The sequence below is a fragment of the Salvelinus fontinalis genome, chromosome 3 (genome assembly GCF_029448725.1).
Source record: "Salvelinus fontinalis isolate EN_2023a chromosome 3, ASM2944872v1, whole genome shotgun sequence".
NCBI classification, from domain to species: Eukaryota; Metazoa; Chordata; class Actinopteri; order Salmoniformes; family Salmonidae; genus Salvelinus; species Salvelinus fontinalis.
In genome coordinates this window covers 5,532,991-5,559,850 of record NC_074667.1, presented here as the reverse complement: position 1 = coordinate 5,559,850, position 26,860 = coordinate 5,532,991, and the positions used below count along the sequence as shown (strand labels likewise).

Here is a 26,860-nt window from a genome sequence, read left to right as displayed (position 1 = left end):
GGCCAAAGAGTTGAATCTTGGTTTCATCAGAACGAAGAATCTTGTTTCTCATGGTCTGAGAGTCTTTAGGTACCTTTTGGCAAACTCCAAGCGGGCTGTCATGTCTTTTACTGACCACTCTACCATAAAGGCCTGATGGGTGGCGTGCTGCAGAGATGGGAAAACCTTCCAGAAGAACAACCATCTTCACAGAGGAACTCTAGAGCGCTGTCAGTGACCATCGGGTTCTTGGTCCCCTCCCTGAACAAGGCCCTTCTCCCCCCCGATTGTAGTTTGGCCGGTCGGCCAGCTCTAAAGAGAGTCTTGGTGGTTCCAAACTTCCATTTAAGAATGGAGGACTCTGTGTTCTTGGGGACATTATATGCTGCAGAAATTTGGTATCCTTCCGACACAATCCTGTCTCGGAGCTCTACGGACAATTCCGTCAACCTAATGGCTTAGTTTTTGCTCTGACATGCAGTCAACTGTGGGACCTTATGTAGACCGCTGTGTGCCTTTCCAACTCATGTCCAATCAATAGAATTTATCACAGGTGGACTCCAATCAAATGATTGATCATCCTTGATGTTTCTATGGAAACAGGATGCACCTGAGCTACATTTCAAGTCTCCGAATAATTATGTAAATAAAAGGTGCTTCTGTATTTTTAATACATTTGTATAAAACCTATTTTCGCTTTGTCATTATTGGGTGTTGTGTGTAAATTGAGGACTAATTTATTCTGTACCACAAAGGCACAAACCTCAAAGTGCCTTATGGCTATTACTGTAACTGGTTACAAATGTAATTAGAGCAGTAAAAAAAATACATGCATTTTTGCTATATCCGTGGAATACGGTCTGACATACCACGGCTGTCAGCCAATCACTATTCAGGGCTCGAACCACCCAGTTTATAAATGTATTTAGGTCATTGCATAACACAGCCAACTGCTCCATTGCCTTCAGAAATAAAAGACAGCCAAGTCTGGTCAAAAACGACTTTTAATTTGTGCCAATATTCGTTGCGACTTTTACAGTGATAGACAAACCTGCATGAATTTGGATGAACAAGTAACGGTCATATAGCCCATCTGACCATTCAACATCTTCAGAACAGCACTTCAACATGAATTCACTAAAGCCATGTGTGCAATTTCATTCAAATTACATTTGAACAAAATTGACCTGTGTGTGTGTGTGTGTGTGTAAATACATAGAACCACAGGTTTTCCTGTACAAGGCAGACAGTAAAATAGGCATCAGACCTGTAAGAGAGACCGTGACAGAAGTTCGAACAAGAACTCTGGACAATTTACTTAACGTACCAAATTTTGTCCAACATTAAAATTAAATACATAAAACGAGAAGTAGGCAGAGCTGTCATAAGGTCACTTGTCATTCTATCAGATGGAGTACCACACAAACAGGCATTCTTTAACCTGTTGAGAAAGTTTCTTTAAAATAAAATCACTCAAAACTGGCACTGAAGTTATAACTGACTTGTAACGACTACGGATACAAAACAAAAATGATATCTTGTTCTCCATTTCAGGACATTAGAACGCCCATTTTCTGGAAATATTCACTGAATTTAGTCTTCAGAAATAACGACGCCAGGGTTTGAGTGAACTGTTTGTATCGCCTGTGTGGATTTTAGTTTCCATAGAAATGTTCAAGTCCCAAACTTCATGCAACACTAGATCATGTACCCCAACATGTAATTAATATGACTCACAATTTAGTCCAGCATAACCTTCAATTAAAATGAAACATTCACAGTAAAACTTTTTTTATTTCCATTTTTAATATATATATATATATATATATTTTTTTAAACAAAATGCTTCACCAAAATGTTTTGGTTGAGTCGGACTTGGAACAAACCAGGCGTGCATGCAGTTTTTAACCAGACAATGAACACGGTGCAAAAGCAACAACTTCATATGAATCTTTTTATTTTTTTATTTTTTTAAACCTCATCGATCGCGCATCAGAACTTTGCCATTGACACCGGATGGAGTGAGGGACAACTTAAACCTCATGCCCTTTAGCCAGCAGGCCTGTGACTACAGCACTACAGATGCCAGGGGCTTGGATCAGGTACATAAAGTGCGTCTGTCAAAAAAACGTACAAAAATTAAAAAAGAGGGGGTATCAAAACAATGGACTCGGGGAGGGAGGAGAGGAAGAGGACGGGACGAAATTCCTGGACTCACAGATATACGGGTGGAGATTCTTCTTTTAAAAAAGAGAAAAGGACAGCGGAGTTCTGAGAAAGAGAGATAGAGAAGGACCTCAACCCAGGACGAGGCTGGACTTGCCCCCTGGGGGGTTCCTGCGGCCTGACGTCATCCCTGCAGCTGGCTGGGAGGCCCCTGCGGCGGGCTGGGAGGCCCCTGCGGCGGGCTGGGGCGCCTCGCTCCTCTGCTCTGGGGCAGGAACGACCTCAACAGCGTTATCTAAACATGGGAAAGGAGACAGGATAACATGCGTGCGACTCAAGCATTTAAAATGTAATACTGCCACTTGATGCTTTTAAAACATCTGATAACAAAAATCAAAATACACAAACACTACAAATCAGACTAAAAATCATGTTTTTCCCTTATAATTTAACAAGCATTATTGTGAACAAAATGAACCTTCTTAGAAGTTTACAGACATTAATATGTACAACTTGTTAAACAGTGGAAGTTAGCAAGAATCATTTAAATTGTCCTCACCGGCATTTCCCATGTCATTGTCTCCATTCTAAGAGGAGATGAAGGGAAAAAGGGTAAGTGATCAGAAAACACAACAGAAAGGAGTAGGCCAAATACATGAAAGTGAAAATCCTCAACAAGGAAGGCCCATTGTTTAACTTTGAGGAAATGTCAACATGGGAAATTCCAGATTTATCACCCCCACACACAAACACAGCGTTGAGCCATCTCACCCCGGCGTTGGAGTCCTCGTGGTTGTTGGCGGAAGACTGGGCAGCACATCTCCTCAGTGGGGCTGAGGGCTCTCCACACAGTACTCCGGTGGGCTTCCCACCTGTAGATACACAGAATTGACACGGTTTGATTCTCATTCCCTGGGAATTGTCGGGCTAGTCAACAAGTGATCGTGGGCTTACATCCTAATGTACGAACATCTCATGCCAGAAGTGATAACGTTTTAAATGCTTGATAGAGTAATAAGCAGCCAAACACTTCATCTAATCAAGTAGAATGAAAGTAAAACTGCTTAGCTCTGCCATTTCATGAATTGCTCCTACTGCTCATGATTTTTATTATTGCTAAATCACAAGGGGTTGCAAGTTACGACCAAGAAACAAAAGTTGAGGAAGTGAGAGAGTTCACAACCACAAAGACAGAGAACACTCCAATTCAACATCCAGCCTGGGGACAAGCCAAAAACCATTCAGTCACCCCACCTGACCTTTCAGACAGCATGCGGAACTCCCCTACTCAAGTCAGTTGGATTTATCATATACTGAACAAAAATATAAAAATTAAAAATATATAAAAATATTTTACTGAGTTATGAACTCTAAGCAAATCCATCAATTGAAATAAATTCATTAGGCATTAATCTATGGATTTTACATGACTGGGAATACAGAGACGAGTCTTGGTCACAGATATCTTTGTTTTTAAAAAAGGTTAAGGGTGTGGATCAGAAAACCAGTCAGTATCTGGTGCGACCACCATTTGCCTCAAGCTGCGCGACATCAGTCGCATAGCGTTGACCAGGCTGTTGATTGTGACCTGAAACAGGAACATTCGCTGTATGCAACGCAGAGATCCTCATGAATATTCCAGCATGGCTCAGACTCAGCCCTGTTGGGATTCAGTGTAGGAAGGAAGATCAAGACTGGAAGAGTGAATGTAATGACTATGGATTGGAGGAGTTAAATTGGCCATTTCCTGACTAAGCAAGGTGACAGCTTTTCTTATATCTGTGAAGCGAACATGAATCTAGGCATCATACATGAACACGATCTGCCCTCTTGTGGAGGAAGTTGCAACTTGCATCCCACATAATTTCATCCAACCTGGAGATAATCTAAGACCTTTTTAAAAATGCCACTAGGAATGAAATGTAATATCAATTGTGAGGTCTGCACACACCTGCTGATATTCCACTCCAGAAATGACCCCGTTGGCAAAAAGTAGTATATTTAGGGCTGGCTCTTAAAACTGACAGTGTTAACTAATTTGCAAATGTGAAACAGACAACCATAATTTAAGTAAAAAAAATATCAAATACCCAGTTCATGCTACAAAAACAGAGGTATTAAAAATAGGTTATATTTTACCCCCAAAAAAATCCATGACGCAAAGTGAGGCATTGTTGACAATAGATGGATGCAGTTGAATGCATGGTTAATATAATTCACCAATACATTTATTGGTAGTCCAACTAATTGCCATTAGGTTGTACCTTGCTTGTTTCAGGGACTCAATATTTTGGAGAAAAAACCCCAAAACTGACAAGACAATGTAACTAATACTGGGAATGTTAATACAAATCAAACTAGCAAGAGCAATGATCAAGTCAGTCATATCCATCAAATGTATTTATAAAGCCCTTTTTACATCAGCCGATGTCAAAGTGCTATACAGAAACCCAGCCTAAAAGCCCAACAGCAAGCAATGCAGAAGCACAGTGGCTAGGAAAACCTGCCAAGAAGGCAGGAACCGAGGATGAAACCTAGAGGAAGAAGGCTCTGAGGGGTGGTCAGTCCTCTTCTGGCTGTGCCGGGTGGAGATTAGAACAGTACATGGGCAAGATGTTCAAACATTCATAGATGACCAGCAGGGTCAAATAATAATCACAGTGGTTGTAGAGGGTGCAACAGGTGGCTAACATGCAGACCAGACAGCACACGTTTAATCTGTGAGCGTTGCAAAATAAAATTAACATGTTATTCAATCATTTCATCCAAACTGCTCAAGCGCATCAGACTCCTGCATAGCCAGGTGCTATGGTTCTACTTTAGCCATTTGACGCGCTGCATGTCCCAACTCTCCCATCTACTCATTGGTTATTACGAGCATTTACCCACATGGGTCATTGAAAGATGGAGGTCCACACTCAAGTCGGTGATGGTAATGCGCCTTAAAGTTGGTTGCCAACCCCCATCAAAATTCTATAAAGATTAATTTAAAAAAATTATCTAAACGTATGCATTTCAGGTAAAATAACAACCCATGTTCATCCCCCAGGACAAATTAGCAAGCAAGTCCAGGGAAGCAAACTAGTGAGGGCCCAAAAAGGACACCTTTCGGCAAAAATAATACACTGCTCAAAAAAATAAAGGGAACACTTAAACAACACAATGTAACGCCAAGTCAATCACACTTCTGTGAAATCAAACTGTCCACTTAGGAAGCAACACTGATTGACAAAACATTTCACATGCTGTTGGAATAGACAACAGGTGGAAATTATAGGCAATTTGCAAGACACCCCCAATAAAGGAGTGGTTCTGCAGGTGGTGACCACAGACCACTTCTCAGTTCCTATGCTTCCTGGCTGATGTTTTGGTCACTTTTGAATGCTGGCGGTGCTTTCACTCTAGTGGTAGCATGAGACGGAGTCTACAACCCACACAAGTGGCTCAGGTAGTGCAGCTCATCCAGGATGGCACATCAATGCGAGCTGTGGCAAGAAGGTTTGCTGTGTGTCAGCGTAGTGTCCAGAGCATGGAGGCGCTACCAGGAGACAGGCCTGTACATCAGGAGACGTGGAGGAGGCCGTAGGAGGGCAACAACCCAGCAGCAGGACCGCTACCTCCGCCTTTGTGCAAGGAGGAGCAGGAGGAGCACTGCCAGAGCCCTGCAAAATGACCTCCAGCAGGCCACAAATGTGCATGTGTCTGCTCAAACGGTCAGAAACAGACTCCATGAGGGTGGTATGAGGGCCCGACGTCCACAGGTGGGGGTTGTGCTTACAGCCCAACACCGTGCAGGACGTTTGGCATTTGCCAGAGAACACCAAGATTGGCAAATTCGCCACTGGCGCCCTGTGCTCTTCACCAATGAAAGCAGGCTCACACTGAGCACATGTGACAGAGTCTGGAGACGCCGTGGAGAACATTCTGCTGCCTGCAACATCCTCCAGCATGACCGGTTTGGCGGTGGGTCAGTCATGGTGTGGGGTGGCATTTCTTTGGGGGGCCGCACAGCCCTCCAAGTGTTCGCCAGAGGTAGCCTGACTGCCATTAGGTACCGAGATGAGATCCTCAGACCCCTTGTGAGACCATATGCTGGTATGGTTGGCCCTGGGTTCCTCCTAATGCAAGACAATGCTAGACCTCATGTGGCTGGAGTGTGTCAGCAGTTCCTGCAAGAGGAAGGCATTGATGCTATGGACTGGCCCGCCCGTTCCCCAGACCTGAATCCAATTGAGCACATCTGGGACATCATGTCTCGCTCCATCCACCAACGCCACGTTGCACCACAGACTGTCCAGGAGTTGGCGGATGCTTTAGTCCAGGTCTGGGAGGAGATCCCTCAGGAGACCATCCGCCACCTCATCAGGAGCATGCCCAGGCGTTGTAGGAAGGTCATACAGGCACGTGGAGGCCACGCACACTACCGAGCCTCATTTTGACCTGTTTTAAGGACATTACATCAAAGTTGGATCGGCCTGTAGTGTGGTTTTCCACTTAATTTAGAGTGTGACTCCAAATCCAGACCTCCATGGGTTGATAAATTTGATTTCCATTGATAATTTGTGGGATTTTGTCGTCACCACATTCAACTATGTAAAGAAAATAGTATTTAATAAGAATATTTCATTCAGATCTAGGATGTGTTATTTTAGTGTTCCCTTTATCTTTTTGAGCAGTGTATATATATATTTTTTAAAAGTGAATAGTTTGCATCCCTGAGCAACAGCTAGCTAAATGTTTAATATGCATTTCAACCTGTCCCAAAAATCAATATACTTGGTTTTGGTATTTTAACCTGGGTGTCATGAACGCATTTGGTAGGGATAGACAATCAACATGAACGCGCGGAGCCGGTTTGGTCATCCAGACAAAGTCAGGCAACCAGTAGGCCTAGGCTACATAAAAACAAACATTAAAAAGCAATGCGCGAAAGTTCGTTCCATAATTCAATTAGCTGGAAACACAGTTGTCAAAAACTAGCAGTTTCATGTGACAGATGAACATTTCTGTTCAAAATTTTGAAATAGGGTAGACCTAATATGCAACTAGCATTGGTTGGTAAGATGACTAGGATTGTGCCTTTGGCTAGAGGACAATGAAAGAAAGTTGACAAAATAATTGCCTCCACAGATATGGTCTGATTTTGGCAAGGCTACTTTGGAGCAAGGCAAGACGCGTAGTAAAACTGTTCAGGTTTGCAACAGTTATGTTTTCATAATGCATACTGCCTCCAGCTCATTGCAAAGTGTTGTGACACACTGATGAAGCCTGGCTTCTGTTGCCTTTGCATTCATTTAAAAAAAAAATATATTTTTTAGATGCTGTAGAATCTGCATGCTTTGTGTGTGTGATAAAGATACATAACGAAAACACATGCGCCAATTTAATTCCACTAAATTATGCAAATTAACCTATAGACTGATAAGCATGACAAGTCAAATGTATTTACATGGACTGGTATTTTTTCTTCTCCAAGACTATTGGCCAGTGCTAATTTTATGCATTAATGTCTACATTCCTTTTTGCCACATTTATTATTAGACAACTTTATGCATACTTTTAAATTGTATTATGTGAGCTAAACAAGTAAAAGGTAGAATATTTATTTTATTAATAATGTTACCGTCCCCATGACTAAGCTAATTCAGCCACACCGTTTGCGGACGTGTGTATGTATATAAAATAATAAATATTTGTTTTTTATTAAAAAATAAATAGGCACACATCCATGCCACCACCACAGAAAAATATTGGCAGTAGAATGGCCTTACAGAAGAGCTCAGTTACTTACGTCCTTTCCAACAAGTCAGTTCATAAAATTTCTGCCCTGGTCAACTGTAAGTGCTGTTATTGTGAAGTGGAAACGTCTAGGAGCAACAGCGGCTCAGCCGCAAAGTGGTAGGCAACACAAGCTCACAGATCCAGACTTCTGAAGTGCATACAAATCTTCTGTCCTCGGTTGCTTCACGAGTGTTCTAAACTGCCTCTGGAAGCAACGTTAGCACACGAACAGTTCATTGGGGGCTTCATGAAATGGGTTCCCATGGCCAAGCAGCCGCACACAAGCCAAAGATCACCATGCGCAATACCAAGTGTCTGCTGGAGTGGTGTAAAGCTCGCCGCCATCAGACTCTGGAGCAGTGGAAACGCGTTCTCTGGAGTGATAAATCAAGCTTTACCATCTGGCAGTACGACAGACGAATCTGGGTTTGGCAGATGCCAGGAGAATGCTACCTGCCTGAACGCATAGTGCCAACTGTGAAGTTTGGAGGAGGAATAATGAATGGTCTGGGGCTGTTTTTCATGGTTCGGGCTAGGCCCCTTAGTTCCAGTCTAGGGAAATCTTAATGCTACATCATACAATGACATTCATGAAGATTCTGTGCTTCCAACTTTGTGGCCACAGTTTGCGGAAGGTCTTTCCCTGTTCCAACATGACAATGCGCCCATGCACAAAGCAAAGTCCATACAGAACGAGATCGGTGTGGAAGAATATGACTGGCCTGCACAGAGCCCTGACCTCAACCCCATCAAACACCTTTAGGATGAATTGGAACGCCAACTGTGAGCGGACCTCTAATGCTTGTGGCTGAATGGACGCAAGTCCCCGAAGCAATGTTCCAACATCTAGTGGAAAGCCTTCACAGCCAAAGAGGGGGGGGGGGGACCAACTCCACATTAATGCCAATAACTTAGAAAAAATCTGTTCGACGAGCAGGTGTCCACATACTTTTGGTCATGTAGTGTACTTTTGGTCGTGTAGTGTACTTTCATTGCAGGAAGAAGGTTAATGCGCATTACTGTTGACCAAATACTGGTTTTATGAAAAACATTTGTCCTTAAAATAGCATTGAATTGATAAGAAATACAGTGGACAGTGTTAATATTGTAAATTACTATTGTAGCTGGAAACAGCTGATTTTGAATGGAATATCTACATAGGCGTACAGAGGCCCATTATCAGCAACCACCACTCCGGTGTTCCAATGGCATGTTCTGTTAGCAAACTTCTTATGACTGCAGGGGCAGTATTGAGTAGCTTGGATGAAAGGTGCCCAGAGTAAACAGCCTGCTCCTCAGTCATAGTTGCTAATATATGCATATAATTATTAGTATTGGATAGAAAATTCTGACGTTTCTAAAACTGTTTGAATGATGTCTGTAAGTATAACAGAACTCATATGGCAGGCAGAAACCTGAGAAAAAATCCAACCAGGAAGTGGGAAATCTGAGGTTTGTAGTTTTTCAACCCTTTGCCTATCCAAGATACAGTGGAAATTTGGTCCGATTGCACTTCCTAAGGCTTCCACTAGATGTCAACAGTCTTAGAACCTTGTTTGAGGCTTCTACTGTGAAGGGGGAGAGAATGAGAGCTGATTGAGTAAGGGTTCTGCCAGAAGCCCATGTGCTCAGTCAGGCGTGCGCCCGTGAGAGAGTTAGCTGCGTTCCTTTTCATTTCTAAAGACAAAGGAAATCTCCGGTTGAAACATTATTGATGATTTATGATAAAAACATCCTAAAGATTGATTATATACATCGTTTGACATGTTTGTACGAACTGTAATATAACTTTGGACTTTGGACCTAGTGCCTGCGCATTTGGATTACTGTACTAAACGCACAAACAAAAAGGAGGTATTTGGACATAAATGATGATGACTTCATCAAACAAAACAAACATTTATTGTGGAACTGGGATTCCTGGAAGTGCATTCTGATGAAGATCAAAACGTAAGTGAATATATATAATGCTATTTCTGACTTTTGTTGACTCCATAACATGGTGGGTATCTGTATGGCTTGTTTTGGTCTCTGAGCACTGTACTCAGATTATTCCATGGTGTGCTTTCGCTGTAAAGCTTTTTTGAAATCTGACACAGCGGTTGCATTAAGGAGAAGTATATATTTAATTCCATGCATAACAGTTGTATTTTCATCAACATTTATGATGAGTATTTCTGTAAATTGATGTGGCTCTCTGCACTTTCACTGGATGTTTGAGGCAAAACATAACGCGCCAATGTAAACAGAGATTTTTGGATATAAATATGAACTTTATCGAACAAAACATACATGTATTGTGTAACATGAAGTCCTACGAGTTCCATCTGATGAAGATCAAAGTTTAGTGATTATTTTCTATATTTCTGCTTTTTGTGACTCCTCTCTTTGGCTGGAAAAATGGCTGTGTTTCTGTGACTAGGTGCTGACCTAACATAAATCGCACGGTATGCTTTTGTCGTAAAGCCTTTTTGAAATCGGACAATGTGGTGTGATTAACAACAAGTTTATCTTTAAAATGGTGTATAATAGATGTATGTTTGAAGAATTTTAATTATGAGATTTCTGTTTGAATTTGGCCCCCTGCACTTTTCACTGGATGTTGGTCAGGTGGGACGTTAGCATCCCACGTACCCTAGAGAGGTTATTAACAGAGTTGCGACAGTTTTGGAATGAGTGGCCAGTAATAAACTGGTCCGGAACTTCTAAAAAACTTAGAGCATTGTATTTGGTACAAATGATTCCCTAAGTTCTAGACCTCAGCTGAATCTGGTAATGAATGGTGTGGCTGTTGAACAAGTTGAGGGGACTAAATTACTTTGCGTTACCTTTCATTGTAAACTGTTATTGTCAAAACATAGAGATTCAAATGGTTGTAAAGATGGAGAGGTCTGTCCGTAATAAAGAGATGCTCTGCTTTTTTGACACCGCACTCCAAAAAGCAAGGCCTGCAGGCTCTAGTTATGTTGCATATTGATTATTGTCCAGTCGAGTGATGCAAGGAAAGATCTAGTTAAGCGACACATCTTTCTCTTCATTGTAGTCAAAGGTATTATTCTTATAAGAAACAGTGTGTTAAAAATCCCAAATTGTTTGCATAGTCAACTTACACATAGCTCTGACACACACTTACCCCATTAGACATGCCACCAGGGGTATTTTCACAGTCCCCAAAACCAGAACAAATGCAAGAAAGCATACAGTATTATATAGAGCCATTTTATTACATGGAACTCTGTTCCATCTCATATTACTCAAATGTACAGATAAAGCAACACCTCATGGCACATCACCTCTTCCATACTTTACCTCGATAGTTTGTGTATGTATTGATATGTACGCTACGCGTGCCTTTTTGAAAATAATGATTTAGTTCTGTCCATGAGCTGTTCTTGTCTATTAATGTTCTGTATTATGTCATATTTCATGTGGACCCAGGATGAGTAGCTGCCGATTTTGCAACAGCTAATGGGGATCCTAATAAAATACCAACAAACAAAAAAACGTATAGGAAATCTTGCTCTCTCCTCTGGCAACGGCACAACTCGCACATGACGTGCACACGTGGTTGGATAGCTTTAACATTTTGAAAGTGCGCCTCCAGTATTATTTGATGTTAAAATAGTAATAACTGCAACAATTAAGCAGCGGCACTATAACGGAAACACTGTAGTCATCTCAGTTGCATTTAAGACCTTTGAATTTAAGAAACTGAGATAAATTAATTTTAGATTTAAAGACTAAGGACCCACACTGAGGAGTGTTGATAAATTACATAGGCTCCAAACAGCTAGAGGCACAGTATAAGTACTACACAAGAGGCTGTGGTAGGGTGATGGGTTACCAGGTGGGTTGTTCCTCCGATGAGCGTGTGGGTCATCTGGTTCAGGGAAGATGTTGGAGGCCATCTTGTTTTTGCGACTGGGGGGCTTTTCCTCATCATTGCCAAAAGAGATGTTGGAGGCTCCTCCAGGGGGGCGCAGGACCCTAAGAGACAAAGCAATGAGAAAAGTATTGAGTAAAATAAATAACTAGCCTAACTTGTATACTTCTTACTGGTATAGCCTTAAACTAGGATTTGTACCCTCTAATTAAGAGTTCCTACTGAAGAAAAAAAAGAAACATAAAATAAATTCACACATCTGTCTGAAATTTTGCACAGGACAAAGGGCATCATCCCCAGGCTATTTTGGGAGGAAGTCAGTGTCTGGTGCGCAACACTACATTAAAGCCTTCCTGACTACTGTCATTATGGTGGTCTGGTTAGCTGACACATTGACTAGAGCTAATCTATGCTGACACACAAAATGCTTTGAATTCATGTTAGAGATGGGCTCCTGCTGGCTCCACTATCTCTTCCTGCAGTGAGTGAACCCACCTTTAAGCCGAGGACTTAGAAGAGGATGAAAAATGGGTGTGAGACCAAATGTGAGGATTTTTAAAGCATGAAAGAATCTTTGAAATGGCAGCTTCTCTGCATTTTGAGATAATGATTTAAAAAAACAATACCTTCTGCTAAGATTAACAACTAAATATAGATATTTTTAATTTACATGCCTAGTGCTTGCATAAATGTAAAACAGGTGCAAGCTCACTTGATCGATTTTCACGATAACAGACATTTTAGGTTCTCCATCCCACTTGCCCCAGAGGCACACTACAACCAGCGGGTCATAAAATATCCAGATGTCATTGTAGCCAGTTGTCTCTGTATGTGGGGCAGCTGCTTCGGCCTGATATCAACCCGGCTAAACCAACCAGATGTAAAATAATTGAAGTCTGATTAGCATAGTTGGTTTTGCAAGTCAGTAACTAGTTAGCGGAATAGATGGTTAGTGAATATTTAATTTGAGCAAATCTGGTTATGGAAGAGGGCTGCATGGTCGTGGTTTGCCAAGTGGATACTAGCAACGTTAGTCGGATAGAAAAAACACCTTCCACAGGGGGCCCCACCCAACCATAAAATTAACTGTTATTGATTTGCTAGCCAACGACAAGTTTCATACTAGCAGTCTGGCTCTAGTGTCATGCACCCTGCATTGATAAAAGAACAAGCGAATGTGGATTCCTTTCAAGGCAAGCAATCAGTGAGAACCATTAGCATTAGCTTGCTTTTACACACCTACGAGCACGTCGTTAGCTAGCTACATTCACTAGCTAAATGCTAGCAAGCTAACGTTAGTTAGCCTGTTCCACATACAAAGAGGCAAATGTCAACGGTGGTTGTGGCCACAGATGCATTTAACGTGAAATACATCCTCTCACAAATAATTTTAAAAGCCATTAATACGAACAGGTTAAGAAAATAGTGTCCATTGTTTGACAGCTAGCTATAGTTCACTAGCTAGTTAAAGGTTAGCTAGCTAACTTAGCTGTCTAGAAGAGGGCTGCATCATTTGACATTTGGCTGAAATTGCAAGGCTCTTGACATGTCATGATGCTTACCTGGAGCTGCTTTTTGCTCCGGCTTCCATGCCTGAATATATAGTTGTCGTCGTCATTTTGTGAGAGGCTGGTAGGAGTTAATAAGCTATTGCAAATAACACGACGATTTTAGACCAATATTTCACCACCTCAGACTCGTTTTACTCCACCCGGTACAAGCAAAATGATCAATCGGCCTTTTAAAAAAAAAACGTGAAGAGGGCGTTTCCATGGTTGAATTGCCACCCACAAAAGGAAGATTCGTTCTTCTGATTGGTTCCTGACTCATAAATCATGCATGTGATTGGAGAATCGGTGTACGACCTGCGCGTTCAAGGAAAAGCAAACCGTTCTTAGCAACAAAAAAATTATCCATATGATGTCTGAATCAAGAGATTGTATAACCCTCCTTTCTGTACAATCAAACATTTTGAGATAAATCCTTTCTTGACAAATACTTCTGTTTTTACCCCCCATACAGAATCAATCAGTTGATACAATAGAGAACAATAATGAAAAATCTGACTATATGATTCAGACAGAAGGTCACTTAGAATGCATTTACACAGGCAGCCCAATTCTGATCTATATTCCACTAATTAGTATTTTGACCGATCATATCAGATCTTTTTCAGAACTGATCGGTCAAAAGACCAATTAGCGAAAAATAATATCAGAATTGGGCTTCCTGTGTAAACAGATGGTTGATAATCATCATTATGTCGCAACTTGGATTTTAACATTTATTTAACGCTTATTCAACTTCGCCTTTTCTTTTTATGTCTGATGGTCCAGCACCATCCTCAAGACAATTGCTTTAATTTTGGAAAAGGCTTCAAAAGTTAAAATCCAGGTCAGGTGACATGATTAACCAAAACACAGGGCCCTAACTACCTTTTATAGTCTGTGTGTAATTGACACACAGGCAAATCAATAACATGGCACTTTTCCTAACAAAATTTCTTTACTGCCCATCATCAAGAGTACATGACAGGATAAATTCAATAAGCCTACTGAACATACATCTTTGAATGATGCCATCACTTACAGCAATCCTGACAATCTCCTCTCTACCATCTGAACATGCACAGAGGCCGACATTGCCTTCGGAAAGTATTCAGACCACTTGACTTTTTCCACATTTTGTTACATTACAGCCTTATTCCAAATTTGATTAAATAAAACTATTTCCTAAGCAATTTACACACAATACCCCATAATGACAAACAAAATCTGGTTAAGACATTTTTGCACATTTATAAAAAAAAAAAAAAAACAGAAATACCTATTTTACATAAGTATTCAGACCCTATACGATGAGACTGAAAATTGAGCTCAGGTTCATCCCGTTTCCATTGATCATCCTTGAGATTGACAACTTGATTGGAGTCCACCTGGGGTAAATTCAACTGATTGGACATGATTTGGAAAGGCACACACCTGTCTATATGAGGTCCCACAGTTGACAATGCATGTCAGAGCAAAAACCAAGCCATGAGGTCAAAGGAATTGTCCGTAAAGCTCAGAGACACGATTGTGTCGAGGCACAGATCTGGGGAAGGGTACCAAAATATTTTTGCAGCATTGAAGGTCCCCAAGAACACAGTGGCCTCCATCAATCTTAAATCGAAGAAGTTTGGAACAACCAAGACTCTTCCTAAAGCTGGTTGCCTGTCCAAACTGAGCAATTAGGGGACAAGGGCCTTGGTCAGGGAGGTGACCAAGAATTCAATGGTCACTCTGATACTCTAGAGTACCTCTGTGGAGATAAGAGAACGTTCCAGGACAACCATCTCTGCAGCACTCCACCAATCAGGCAATTATGGTAGAATGCCAAACGGAAGCCACTCCTCAGTGAAAGGCACATGACAGTCCGCTTGGAGAATGCCCAAAAGGCACCTGAAGACTGACCATGAGAAATTAGTCTCTGGTCAGATGAAACCAAGACTGAACTTTTGGCCCAAATGCCATGCGTCATGTCTGGAGGAAACCTAGCACCATCCCTACGGTGAAGCATGGTGGTGGCAGCATCATGCTGTGGTGATGTTTTTCAGCGGTCGGGACTAGGAGACTAGTCAGGATCGAGGCAAAGATGAATGGAGAAAAGTGCAGAGAGAGAACCTGTTCAGGACCGCAGACTGGGGCGAAGGTTCATCTTCCAACAGGAAAACGACCCTAAGCACACAGCCAAGACCAAGCAGGAGTGGCTTTGGGACAAGTCTCAATGTCCTTGAGGGGCCCAGCCAGAACCCAGACTTGAACCTAATCTAACATCTTTGGAGAGACCTGAAAATAGCTGTGCAGCAATGCTCCCCATCCAACCAGAGATTGAGAGGATCTGCAGAGAAGAAATGGGAGAAACTCCCCAAATACAGGTGCCAAGCTTGTAGCGTCATACCCAAGAAGAGTCGAGGCTGTAATTGCTGCCAAAGGTGCTTCAACAAAGTAAAGGATCTGAATACCTATGTAAATGAAATCTTTTTTTTCTAAACTTGCAAAAATTTCGAACAGTTTTTGCGTTGTCATTATGGGGTATTGTGTGTAGCGTGAGGGGGGGAAATAATTGTATACATTTTAGAATAAGGCTAACAAAATGTGGATAAAGTTAAGGGGTCTGAACTTTACGAAGGAACTGTATATCAATGACAGAGACATATTTAAAAAATAATTAATTTATTTAACAATAACAGATGTGAGTCAATTTAAATGCAGGCTTATTGGAGAACATCAATACAAGTTGCATCGCAAACAACTTCTACAATTATGAAAAAGAAAGAATCCATCTCTGAAAACAGAAGTCTGACCAGCAATTGCCAAAACGGGTGAATTAGATGTAAAGAACTTACACATACACCTTCCAAAAGACATTGTCCAAAATTGTAGGCTTTGATTGCTGGATTAGTTCAGTACATGAAACAGGATCTGACAATAGGTACCCTCACTCAGATGTTTATGTACAGAATAAATTCAATAATATACAACAGTATGTTATGTGAATATCAGAGTGAATGGTATTGACACTTGTAGAGCTAGGTATGTTGATACCCAAATTGACCCAACTCCTGTAGACCTGAAAGGATTGGAAGTATGGCTATAACACAGCAAGTCATATTACCATATTGGTCAAACCTATCCAATATTTTCAGATTGGCATTAAGTGCCTAGGGATAGGAGTTAGAAGTCGACTTGGAATTCAAAAGCAGAGTTTCAGAAAATACATTATAGGGAACGTAGAGGCGAGCTGACAGGGGAGGTAGGGGTGTTGGTGGGGAACATAGGCCCCTAGTGAAAAAAACCTCCCGTTTGCTGCTGAAACACATCGATTGTGTCTTCATCTTCCATTTCCAACTGACAAAACAAAAGTCATAGTCAAGATCAGTTATAGGATCAGCGATTTATACGTTTTTTTCTACCCGTGTAAACATTATTCATGGGCAGGATAAAACACCTTTTTCAGATTTTGGGGGGTATTTTGAACTTTTATTAACAGGTTCAGATCAGAATGTTAACTGGAGAGACAAATTAGAGGAGTACAGGAGAGAAAGTAAGGGATTGAACCTCTGCCTCCAAGACCCTATGTGGTCCTGGAGGCAGACCCCGGCACAGGATAAAACCAGTTGCCAATGAACAGTCAACTCAAACATATAAGAGGAACCAAGGATTTGATCCAACAATAACAAACCTTATCGACCAACTTACTTGTGCTGGTGTGTCTGTCTCGTTGATGGGTTGACCATCGAACCGGAACCGGATTTGCCTAATCGTCAGGCCCTGTGGAAAGGCATCAAAAGACACTTAAATTTGAACTGCAAATACACAATACTTCAATCAAGGGAACTTGTGCATTGTAATAAAGCCCTCAGTCTGAGTGCATGTGTACAGGACATCACCTTGCTTTCTTAGCGAGTACTACTTCCTCCCGATTCTGCTCATACCTTGCGCGAACTCGGGACCTCTGCCTTGTTAGCACACGTGACCGCGTGTTACCAGTCGGCGCCACATGAAAAGCTAGCTACTCCCTAGCGCAAGTGGGGATACTTCAGGCTGAGGAGTAAGTTTCACACATCCCCATGTGCGACACATGCATGTTTGTCAGTCAATGGATGTTACTGGTGCCTTACCTGTCTTTCGCAATATGCTTTCATGAGTTTGCTGAGAGGTGTGTGCCTTTTGATCTTGAACTGCACCACTGAGCCGTCTTGTCCTGCCACCTTCAAGTTGATGTGGTCATTGTTCTCCGTTTTTACTCCTTCCTAAAAACAAATAAAACAGATTCCATGATTAGAGAAGGGAATGGATATTTGGTACATTCTCTAGTAACTAAACTATCACTCACATCTAAACTAAGTTTCAAATCACGGATTATGATATTTGGATAGAGACATTATTGTGAAGTGCAATGGTCTGCACGGAATACTCCCGATTCATAACAATTACAACAAGCTAATTGATCATGTTAGCATGCTAACAACTGTATGTAGCTAGCTGCCATACTGTTATTCGGGCACGGGCCCTCGAAGTTAGCTAGCTAGCCATCTAGGTTGCATTCGCGCATCATGACAAGAAAACACATGAATATGAATATTATATGAATAATATTAAATTAGAAAATTAAACTGATTTTATTGACTGACAAAACATGAATACATCACAAAAGGCACATTGTTACTGATATTATTCGGTAGCTAGCTAACGTTACACGCTAGCAGTTAGCCTAGGCAAGCGGTCCAGACCGATTCTGAAATATTTCCTAGTAAATCAACCGGTTAAGTAAATTAGCTGCTCTAAAACTCAAACCTTTTCAGAATACCATACAGACCAACATAACGAGAATACAACTTCACTGTAAATATTGCGAATAAAATACGTTTCATTGCTCACCTTGGGTTTTTCGTCTGCCATGGCTGCTACACTTCAGCGACTGCGCTTTCTCCACGACGCTTGGGCAGGAGCGCGATTTCCATCTGCGCCAGTTTGGAGAGCAGGCTGTGCTGCGCTTTTTCCATGACGATACATTTCTGAGCACTCACAGTGTGTGTGCGCAGTGTTACATTTCTGAGCATTCACAGTGGGTGTGCCCAGTGTTGCTTGTTGGTGTGAAACTAAACTTAAAAATACAAAGTAAAATTACATTTTCCAGGAGGGTTGATTATTTATAGGTGTTTCATCGCCGGAAATCAAAGTCTGTATGGGCGCAAGTTGGTTAGGGCAGGCATATGAACATACCACATACAGCATGTGGCAATTCTTTAAAATTAAGACTTTAATTCTTCATGCGGTGAAACAGTTCTTCGAAAATACATATACAGTACTTACTTCTGTTCAATCTCATTAAATAACCACACATTAATGGACATTAATTAATTTGCCAATCTCTAAAATGGACAATAAATAGAGCAGAAATTTATATTAAAGTTTGGAAGAGTCCTCCTCCCATTGTAACACTGGTACTGATAACAGAAAATGGCTTGAGAACGCACAGACAGAATACAGACATAGATAGTCAGACACTCCTGTTACATACAAGTACATTGCAAAGGACACCCATAAGCCCTATTTTGAGTTACCGATTCATGTCCTATTGTACCACTGCAGGCAAAGCACCTTCACCATAGGCTGTTTGAATGGGGATGCAACGTTTAAGACGTTGCAGATAGAAATGTAATGTATAGAGCTGACAAGCTTCCCTATTCAAACAAGCTTCCCTGTTCTACTCAATACAGGTCTATCGGAAAGTGCTATGACATTTCACCCTCCTGGATAAGCCCCAGGTTTCTACAAACTAATATTAAATTGCTACCAAGCCATTCAAAGTCAAGTATGCAGGGAAGAATTCAGCAGTAAACTCATCTCAAAACAGAAGACAGAGCTTGCTTAGCTAACACCATCCTTGGGAACCAATACTTCCATGACAAGCACCTAAAAATAAATAAATACTTAAGCATTCACAGTCACACATCTTGGCAGGCCACCACCTCCCATAACTGAAACATGTCAAAATAGCACTACTAGAAATATATAGGTAGAAATAGAAAATTCCCACCTGACCAGATAAATAGCACTCTGCTCCCAAATTACAAATAATTATTTTGAATATATTCAAAGATCTTCTCAATAAAATTATGCAAGTGTTCAGCATGTATCTGTCTGTACTGTCAGTTATCTGCACCATCATTTTCTACTGAGGTATTGTATTGGAATAAAGTGAAAGGGGGCAGGTGGAAAAGAGATACATGTATACCGTATGCTACTAGTCTAGGGCTTCTTTTCCATTAACTGTGACAATCGGGAGATTGTCCCTGTCCAATTACTGGTAGTTCATTGTAACAGTCTTGTGTAAGTGTCCGATATATATCATGTGATAACTTCCACTCTTATCACATGCTAGGCTGGCTCTTCTTGACCGTTCAAAGTTAAATTTCAAAGTGTATATGATTGCTCTAAAACCAAACAGTCTGTATGGAATTTCTAAAGTGCAGCATTTCTGTAACAATTCCATTCAGAGAAGATTGGGTTTGAAGTATAAATAAATAAACATGACACCTAACAGAAGGACAATGTAACAAATGGCATAATGATAATATCGCTTAATAACTTACTAGTATATGAAACATTTGCAAATACATCGATTCTCCCCCAAATACAGTCTTTGTAGTGTCAACTGACTCAAGCTCAAGCTGTCCCCACCATGTGTTGCTGTATTGTCCCTGGCACCATTTTGGGGTTAGGGGGGCTATAGAGCCCCCCATATCTCGGCTGGGGGGAACTGGTCCACCTCCCCAGTCTCTGTGCACTGCTGCTCTCCCAGTGTGAACGTCAGCTTGTATCTCATCCGGACCGTCTCCTGCGAGAGAGACACACACAGGCACAGAGTAAGCATGCCAGTTTAGCCTGCTGGTTAGCATTGTAGCATCATTTTGACTTCAAACTAAAGCACACAAATGATCCAGGTGATATGAGACATGGGTAGGTGATGTAAGGAATCATAAAGACCAAGTAACAACTAAAGGATGGAATAATGGATCCTGAACCTTAGCAGGGATCACACAGACAAAAAACATGAATGCACTCACTGTACCATAACACACCTGCTAAGTGGAATATCTTATTACACCATAAAAACCACATTTTCAACTCATGCAAGTATCAGATGAATGACTCATTGACTACAGTAGGAGGACTCTCACCATCAGTGGGTTGGCCAGCAGCATGACTTGAGTGATGGCGGCAGGAGGAAAGATGGGGTTAAAGGGCGCCAGGTCAGTTCCCGAGGGCGGTTGTAGTCTCACCTTCATCGACTGGCAAGGGGGAAGGAATGAACAGGGGGGGTTATCAGTGACAGTTTGAAGACAGGCTTTGGTTCATATATATTAACTCACAAATATTATAGTTTGAGCAAACTTCACTGCCTGTCTGAAGCAGTACCTCACTGAACATATCTCACTTGTCAGGAGAGTGAGGATTCAAGTATGCTAAAAGAATGATACTCATGAGTTCTTTTAATCAACTACAGCAGGGTTCCCCAACTGGCAGCGTTGGTTTTAATTGGCCCTCCAGGTTCTGAGCAAACTTTTTTTTCTCTATTGTTGGACATAAAATACTGTCAAAACACCAGGAAATCAGCTCCAAGTGATTTTAATGTTGGGAATCTGTTCCTCATTATTCCCACGCATAAGAGAGTGTGATCATAAACAAATGAAAGCAAGGTTTTAAAATATTATATCTTCTTGCAGTCAATTTGCAGTCTACAAATTATTTGTAATTATGTTCTGGCTCCGACCATCCGCTCAAGAAAAAGAATTAGCCCACGGCTGAATCTAGTTGATTATCCCTGTACTACAGTGTAAGTACAGACTACAGTGTAATTGAACAGGTTGTAACAGCGCGAGTGTCCACTGTCCAAGTCAGCCTTACCTTGGGTACAGCAACCTGTAGGACTATGTTCCCGACAGGAAGAGGTGCCGTGTTCAACATGGACACCACCATCACCAGCACATCCGGCCGGCCCGGCGGACAGTCGGTGGCAAAGTGCAGGAGAACGCGGACCCCATCTTTATCATAGGCCGTCACAGGACACAGCTTGCCTTAAACATCACAGAATGACAGAGAGAGGAAGAAAATACTCAGTATCTGCACTTCCAGCTACTGTACTGAGCCATCTGTGTTGACCAGACTACAATACCCAGAAACTCACGAAGGCAGGCTAAGGTCTTCCTGGGACTCACTTGGCTTGACGGCTTCTAGGGGGACGTGGACGTTACTTAGGGAGATCTCAGGGAACTTGGCTGGGCTGGCCTGCCCCAGCGGGAGAATCAGAATGGGGGACAGGGAGCGGAGAAGGGGGCTGTCATCAGCCTGGGTCTTAGGGGACAAGGTAGGGGCTGCAGCCGGTAGGATGCCCAGAGGGAGAGGGCTGGATCTGGAGGCAGGGATCCCAATTCTCGGGGAGGCAGTTGCACCCATAGCCTCACCCATCCCAAACAGGTCGCCAGTGTTGATCACACCAGGCATGCTATAGTAGATGATGACAGATGGATGGACATTAAACCTGTACTCTGTACCACCCATCCCTACTGCATACACTCAAAAGAATAGATCAAGCAATATTCAAGCGATAACGTCAATTGGTGGCATTTAAATGTTACTTCAGTTATCCACTTTCAAGCCTCCACAGTTACATGGTATGGTACATGCTAGCTAGCATCTAGCCTTCACAGGAACATAAAGTATGATTGGTAGAGGAGATGAGCACCTCTTGGGGCTACCCAAATCCAACATGGCCAGGTCCTGCAGACTGTGGTTCAGGGAGGCGGAGACTGCCTGGGCAACAGCACTGGGGTAGGGGAAGGAGGCCGCCACTGAGGATTGAGGGTAACTGACAGGGGCGGCTGTCTTAGAAACAGGCTCTGTATTCTCTGTCGTAGAAGCTGCAGAGAATACAGTAGCTGGGAGGGCGCTGCCAAACAGGTCCAAAACTGGGTTGGGAGCCTGGAAGAGAAGGCATTTAACATCACATTAAACAAGGTGTGTCAAGCTGATATTGTTAAGATCAATATTTCCAGGAAGGATAAATATTTCTACCAGATAAATGCTTCTGAAAGTATTGATTGGTTAGGACACTTGAAAATGACCATTTACCTGCAAAAATGTTTTCCACAGATTATTCAAGTCATCTTTTGCAGGAACTGGGTCATTTAGTCCTGAAACAAACAAACAGTCAATATATCAGTTAATGTATTATCCTATTCTATCAAGAAAACCCACATTTACAGGAAGAGGGAGAGACTTTGGCAATATATGTGGGGATTAGGTGAGTCTACTATGTGAATTCAATGTCAAAAACATGAATCACAAAGACATACAGAAGACTAATGCTTTCTTATCAGATCCAAGACATAAAGGTGCTGATACAGGGTGTGCTGTACCTAGAGAGAGGAGCTCCTTGTCCAGTAGAGACAGTGCAGCAGAGGGTTTGCTGGGGCTGGGGTCCTCCATGGCAGGGCAGGCCTGAAGATCCTGGAGGGGGGCAGACCTGTACAGCAGGTCGGCTGGGATGAAGTCTGGGTGCTGGGCTAAAGGAGGATGCTCTGGTGGGGAGGGGATCTGGAGGTCCAGACCAGCCAGGTCTATCAGGATCTCAGACTGGTTGCTGTCTTTGGTACCTGGCCAGGGATGGAAAGAGATTGAGTTTCACTTATTTGTTGCTGCTATCATGATTTGGGAAGTTCACAAGATTAGGGTGAAACAGTCCAAGATGGTAAATACAATAAGACACCAATGTGATCTCAGATGAAGTGGGGGCTTATACTTTTGTAAAGAATCTCCAGAAAGGAAAAGCTGGATAATCCCTGGTAGAAAATAAAATCTGTGAACCCTCATGTTCTTACATTGTGTAGTAGTTGACAGTCCAAGCGGCTCCATCTCTCCATTGACAGTCTGTCCTTCCACAATCCTCTTATAGGAGTTGATGACGCGGGACAGGTCATCGCTGGCCTGCAATATGTCACCTGGGGGTCACGAGAGGTCAAAGGTCACAATGAAGGATCATCCAACCTTGTGATCATCCAACCAATCAATATGACCAATGGGAGGGATTTGACTATTTTGCCTAATAAGATGGCAGGCCTCAGGGAGTGTTGGTTACCTAAGCTGCTGTCATTGTCCTCCGTCTCTGTGGCCAGCTTGAACACAGTCGCCCTCAACTTGTCACAGTCACCGTAAAGCTCCTGAAACGAAAAAACAACACAAATAATAATATTATGTGATGACAACACATTTCATATATGCTTCCAAAGTGTATTAATGTGCTTTTAACAACAAAAAATTGTTCAGCAAACTTTTATTGTCCTGGAAGCAATTTTCTTTTCTTTTCCACAAAGTTAATCTATAAAAAGTGTCTATCTCCAATTTTTTGAAGGGAAGAGTCTACAATAGTGATAGCAAAGTAAGATGTGGACCAACTTTGATAAGCTCCTTGTCTCCATCCGCTGATTGGTCCCTGCTGAAGTGGCTGAGCATCTCGTTGAGCAGTTTAACACTGTTGTTGACCTCCTCCAGGGTGCCGCTGCGCTTCGACGCTCTCTGCAGCCTCACCTCATCCTGAAACACAGCACACACCTGCCTTAAACCCACTGGGACACAGTGACTGACAGAGGGCCGGATTCAATCCCTTGTCGTCATTATGGTCGTCATCAACATCATTATGTTTGTGGAGCAGCTCTGTTTACACAACTACTGCCTACGTCACTGGATGCGTGTCTGTATGATGATGCATGTAGGCTAACCTCTTTGACCATGTTTTTGATGAGGCGGTTGGCCTCCTGTAGATCCTCAGGCTTTTTGCTTTTCAGAAGCTCGGCCAGTCGCTACAGAGAGAGAGAATAATAAGTCAGAGTCTCTAGTACTCTAGTCTGTTTCCCACAGTAGGGTCCAGTCACAGCAGCCAATCCCTGTGACAGATCCCAGGGCTTGAGAAAACATCTTTGATCATAGATCAACTTGAAGCTCAGAAAAGCAAACATGCCAGGACCAATGAGAGAGGGTGAGATAGTCAGGCAGGTTTTATAGTGTAAATGTTATTGTAATTACATAGCATAGGCTAGATAGATTATGGCTATTTGCATCCCAAATACAGAAATCAATTTTCTTTTGAAAGATAAGACAATTAACACTTTCCCCACATAGTCTGTTTCCATCGTCCGTATACAAAGATCTTCCATCAAACATCATAAGAAGGAAGCATCTCACCTTGCTCTTCTCCTCGTTCTCAAACACAGGGTTCTTGGGTCGGGAGGGGGGCGACGGCATCAGTGTCTTATCCAGAGGAACCTCCGGGTCAACTGTGACAATACCTAAAAAAAGGCAACAGTTAGAAGTGCCATGGCGACTGTACAGTATAGGCTAAAAACCAATGAAAACCTGAAATAGGGTCATTTTAAAATGCTGAAATCCTACCTTGTTTCTTCAGCATTTGATAAGCTTCACTGATCTTAGCCTCATCGGGTAAAGAGAGTGTCCAGCCGAAGAGCATATCTACCACTCTCTTCTTCACCACCTCCGACACTCTGTCACCTAGATACTGGAACATGAACAGGGTTCAGCTGGATGGATTCCATTTTAACAAAGCCACAAATGACATACAGGACTATGGGATTAAGGACCAATACAAAACAGTTGATATTATCTACTTACTTTAGGTGACACCACTTTGATGAGTTCATTTAGAAACCTAAATTTCCCAACTTCATTGTGGAACCTTTTTCCGCAGTTCTTCATGCAAGCCTCTAAAACCTGCAACAGTGAGTAGTCAATGTTAAAGCTCCAAGAATTATAGGCCTAGTGCTAAATGACAAATACTCAATGTAAGAGTGGGATGTTACGCACCATCAAAGCCTGTATCGCCTCCCATTCTTGTGGGGACTGGATTTTATGGGCTAACAATCTCACAGCAATCTGTGGGCTGAAATTAAAATCATATATTATCACAACAAATCTCAAACAATTCAAGTATTCAACAGTTCCAAATGAGCCTAATTTGAGGTTATGCAGTTGACAACAATAAAAAGTGACAACCATTACAAATTCAGAAAACCTTATTGATTACAATGAGATTAATACCTTAACACTGCAGAAATGAGTTCAGCTTCAGAAATATGATCCAGGGGACCTGCAGTAACGTTACTTGAAGAGCATAGAAAAAGCATCCATACCCTTCCAATTCCTTATTGATTTGGTCACAGAATCCTATAATGTACTCCCAGTCTTCCTGCCTGTTGGATGGGTTGGTGGCTTTGTCTGTAAGGGGGGTGGGGGGGCTCACATGAATATCTATCTCTGACTGAGTTTTCAAAGGCTCCTTTATAAAAACTGTTGATGGCTGACGTCTGAATGTGATAAAAGCCAAACATGTCATGAAAGTTACAGCACATTCGTCTCGACGCAAGTACAGCAAGATCTAGTCGAATGCAGAGCAGACAGCCCTTGCAGTAAATTAGGTAGCTAGGTAGGCAGTTAGCTAGTCAGAGTTGTGTAGCCTGCTGGTGGTGGATTTGTAAACAACTACAGTAGTTGCTAAGTTATCTAGCCGGCAAACTAATTCCACAAATCTTGACAACTAGCAAAGAAAATAAACTTAGTTAGCTAGCTACCTAACAAGAGTCAATAAATGGTCGTATTGAGTGGGCATTGTGAACATGAACTGTTGTTGCCTAAACATTTTGATAGCTAGCTAACGTTAGCTCATTGCAAGCCACCTCTCATGACCCAAACATTGACTCAAAACACGAATAAATGAACATAGCCATTGTTTCCATTTGTATAAAATGTACATTCTAGCTGGAACTGGTAATGTAGTTGTGAATTGCCAAATTGTTGAACATTAAAACGATGCATAAAGAAATACGTAAAATTTAATTTCCAAGCATGTAACTCACTGAGCCACGACTCCAGCGACTCCCCTTCCGCATCCGCCATATTCACTGCGGAGACACCAATGGGCCAATTCGATTATGCTGAGCAGCGGGGCACCGGTCGTGAACGGCAAAAAGTGGTGAGGGAGGAGCGCATTCTCAAATCGAACAGTATTCTGCTGCGATCGGTCATGTTGTCAATGTCATGGTGCAGACAACATCTCCTTTCCTTACGATATGTTAGAATTTTCAAACGAGTTATCATTGGTAAGGCAGATAAAACGCCTTTATCGAAAGCAATCACTTTTGCATGTGAAAACAGAATCCTACTCATTACTCCATGTGCTTAATTATGTCACTTTTGTTTTGAGCCCATTTAGCTGGGGTTTTGAAAGGGGCACCTGGCTCATGCCCAGGAGGCAGCCCGATGTTATGATAATTTGTCGGTACATATGGTTTGTTTAGCCTACATAGCAGGTTAGGATAATTAACGTAGCATGTTAGGAAAATGTACATAGCAGGTTAGGTGAATTAATGTAGCAGGTTAATATAACTAAGGTAGCGGATTAATTAGGATAATTAACATAGCAGGTTAGCAGGTT

At 42.0% G+C, this 26,860-nt stretch overlaps 3 protein-coding genes across 6 annotated transcripts; all 3 read right to left on the bottom strand.

Annotated features, from left to right (window-relative positions):
- Positions 1–965: 965 nt before the first annotated feature.
- Positions 966–13,563, bottom strand: LOC129836489 (jupiter microtubule associated homolog 1-like). Its single transcript, XM_055902767.1, has 5 exons — positions 13,372–13,563; positions 11,771–11,913; positions 2,917–3,017; positions 2,705–2,732; positions 966–2,440 (listed from the first exon to the last, which is right to left on the bottom strand). The coding sequence occupies exons 1-5, from the start codon at positions 13,425–13,427 to the stop codon at positions 2,277–2,279; spliced, it is 492 nt and encodes a 163-aa protein (XP_055758742.1). The 5' UTR covers positions 13,428–13,563; the 3' UTR covers positions 966–2,276.
- A 2,443-nt stretch (positions 13,564–16,006) lies between these two features.
- On the bottom strand, positions 16,007–18,358 carry LOC129836496 (small ubiquitin-related modifier 2-like). Its single transcript, XM_055902778.1, has 4 exons — positions 18,232–18,358; positions 17,472–17,603; positions 17,050–17,121; positions 16,007–16,698 (listed from the first exon to the last, which is right to left on the bottom strand). The coding sequence occupies exons 1-4, from the start codon at positions 18,250–18,252 to the stop codon at positions 16,633–16,635; spliced, it is 291 nt and encodes a 96-aa protein (XP_055758753.1). The 5' UTR covers positions 18,253–18,358; the 3' UTR covers positions 16,007–16,632.
- Positions 18,359–18,595: 237 nt separating this feature from the next.
- On the bottom strand, positions 18,596–26,377 carry LOC129836476 (ADP-ribosylation factor-binding protein GGA3-like). 4 transcript variants are annotated; one of them, XM_055902726.1, is made up of 17 exons: positions 26,283–26,377; positions 25,560–25,644; positions 25,234–25,309; positions 25,042–25,140; positions 24,805–24,928; positions 24,598–24,701; positions 24,135–24,215; positions 23,812–23,949; positions 23,495–23,576; positions 23,238–23,357; positions 22,776–23,012; positions 22,489–22,550; positions 22,103–22,338; positions 21,576–21,862; positions 21,265–21,434; positions 20,538–20,648; positions 18,596–20,194 (listed from the first exon to the last, which is right to left on the bottom strand). In XM_055902726.1, the coding sequence occupies exons 1-17, from the start codon at positions 26,320–26,322 to the stop codon at positions 20,084–20,086; spliced, it is 2,163 nt and encodes a 720-aa protein (XP_055758701.1). In that variant the 5' UTR covers positions 26,323–26,377; the 3' UTR covers positions 18,596–20,083. The 4 variants fall into 4 exon arrangements, with proteins under 4 accessions (XP_055758701.1, XP_055758721.1, XP_055758728.1 ...); XM_055902746.1 differs by lacking the exon at positions 25,560–25,644 and adding an exon at positions 25,468–25,530 and having other exon boundaries at positions 26,283–26,322; XM_055902753.1 differs by lacking the exon at positions 25,560–25,644 and having other exon boundaries at positions 26,283–26,343.
- Between the last annotated feature and the right edge of the window lie 483 nt (positions 26,378–26,860).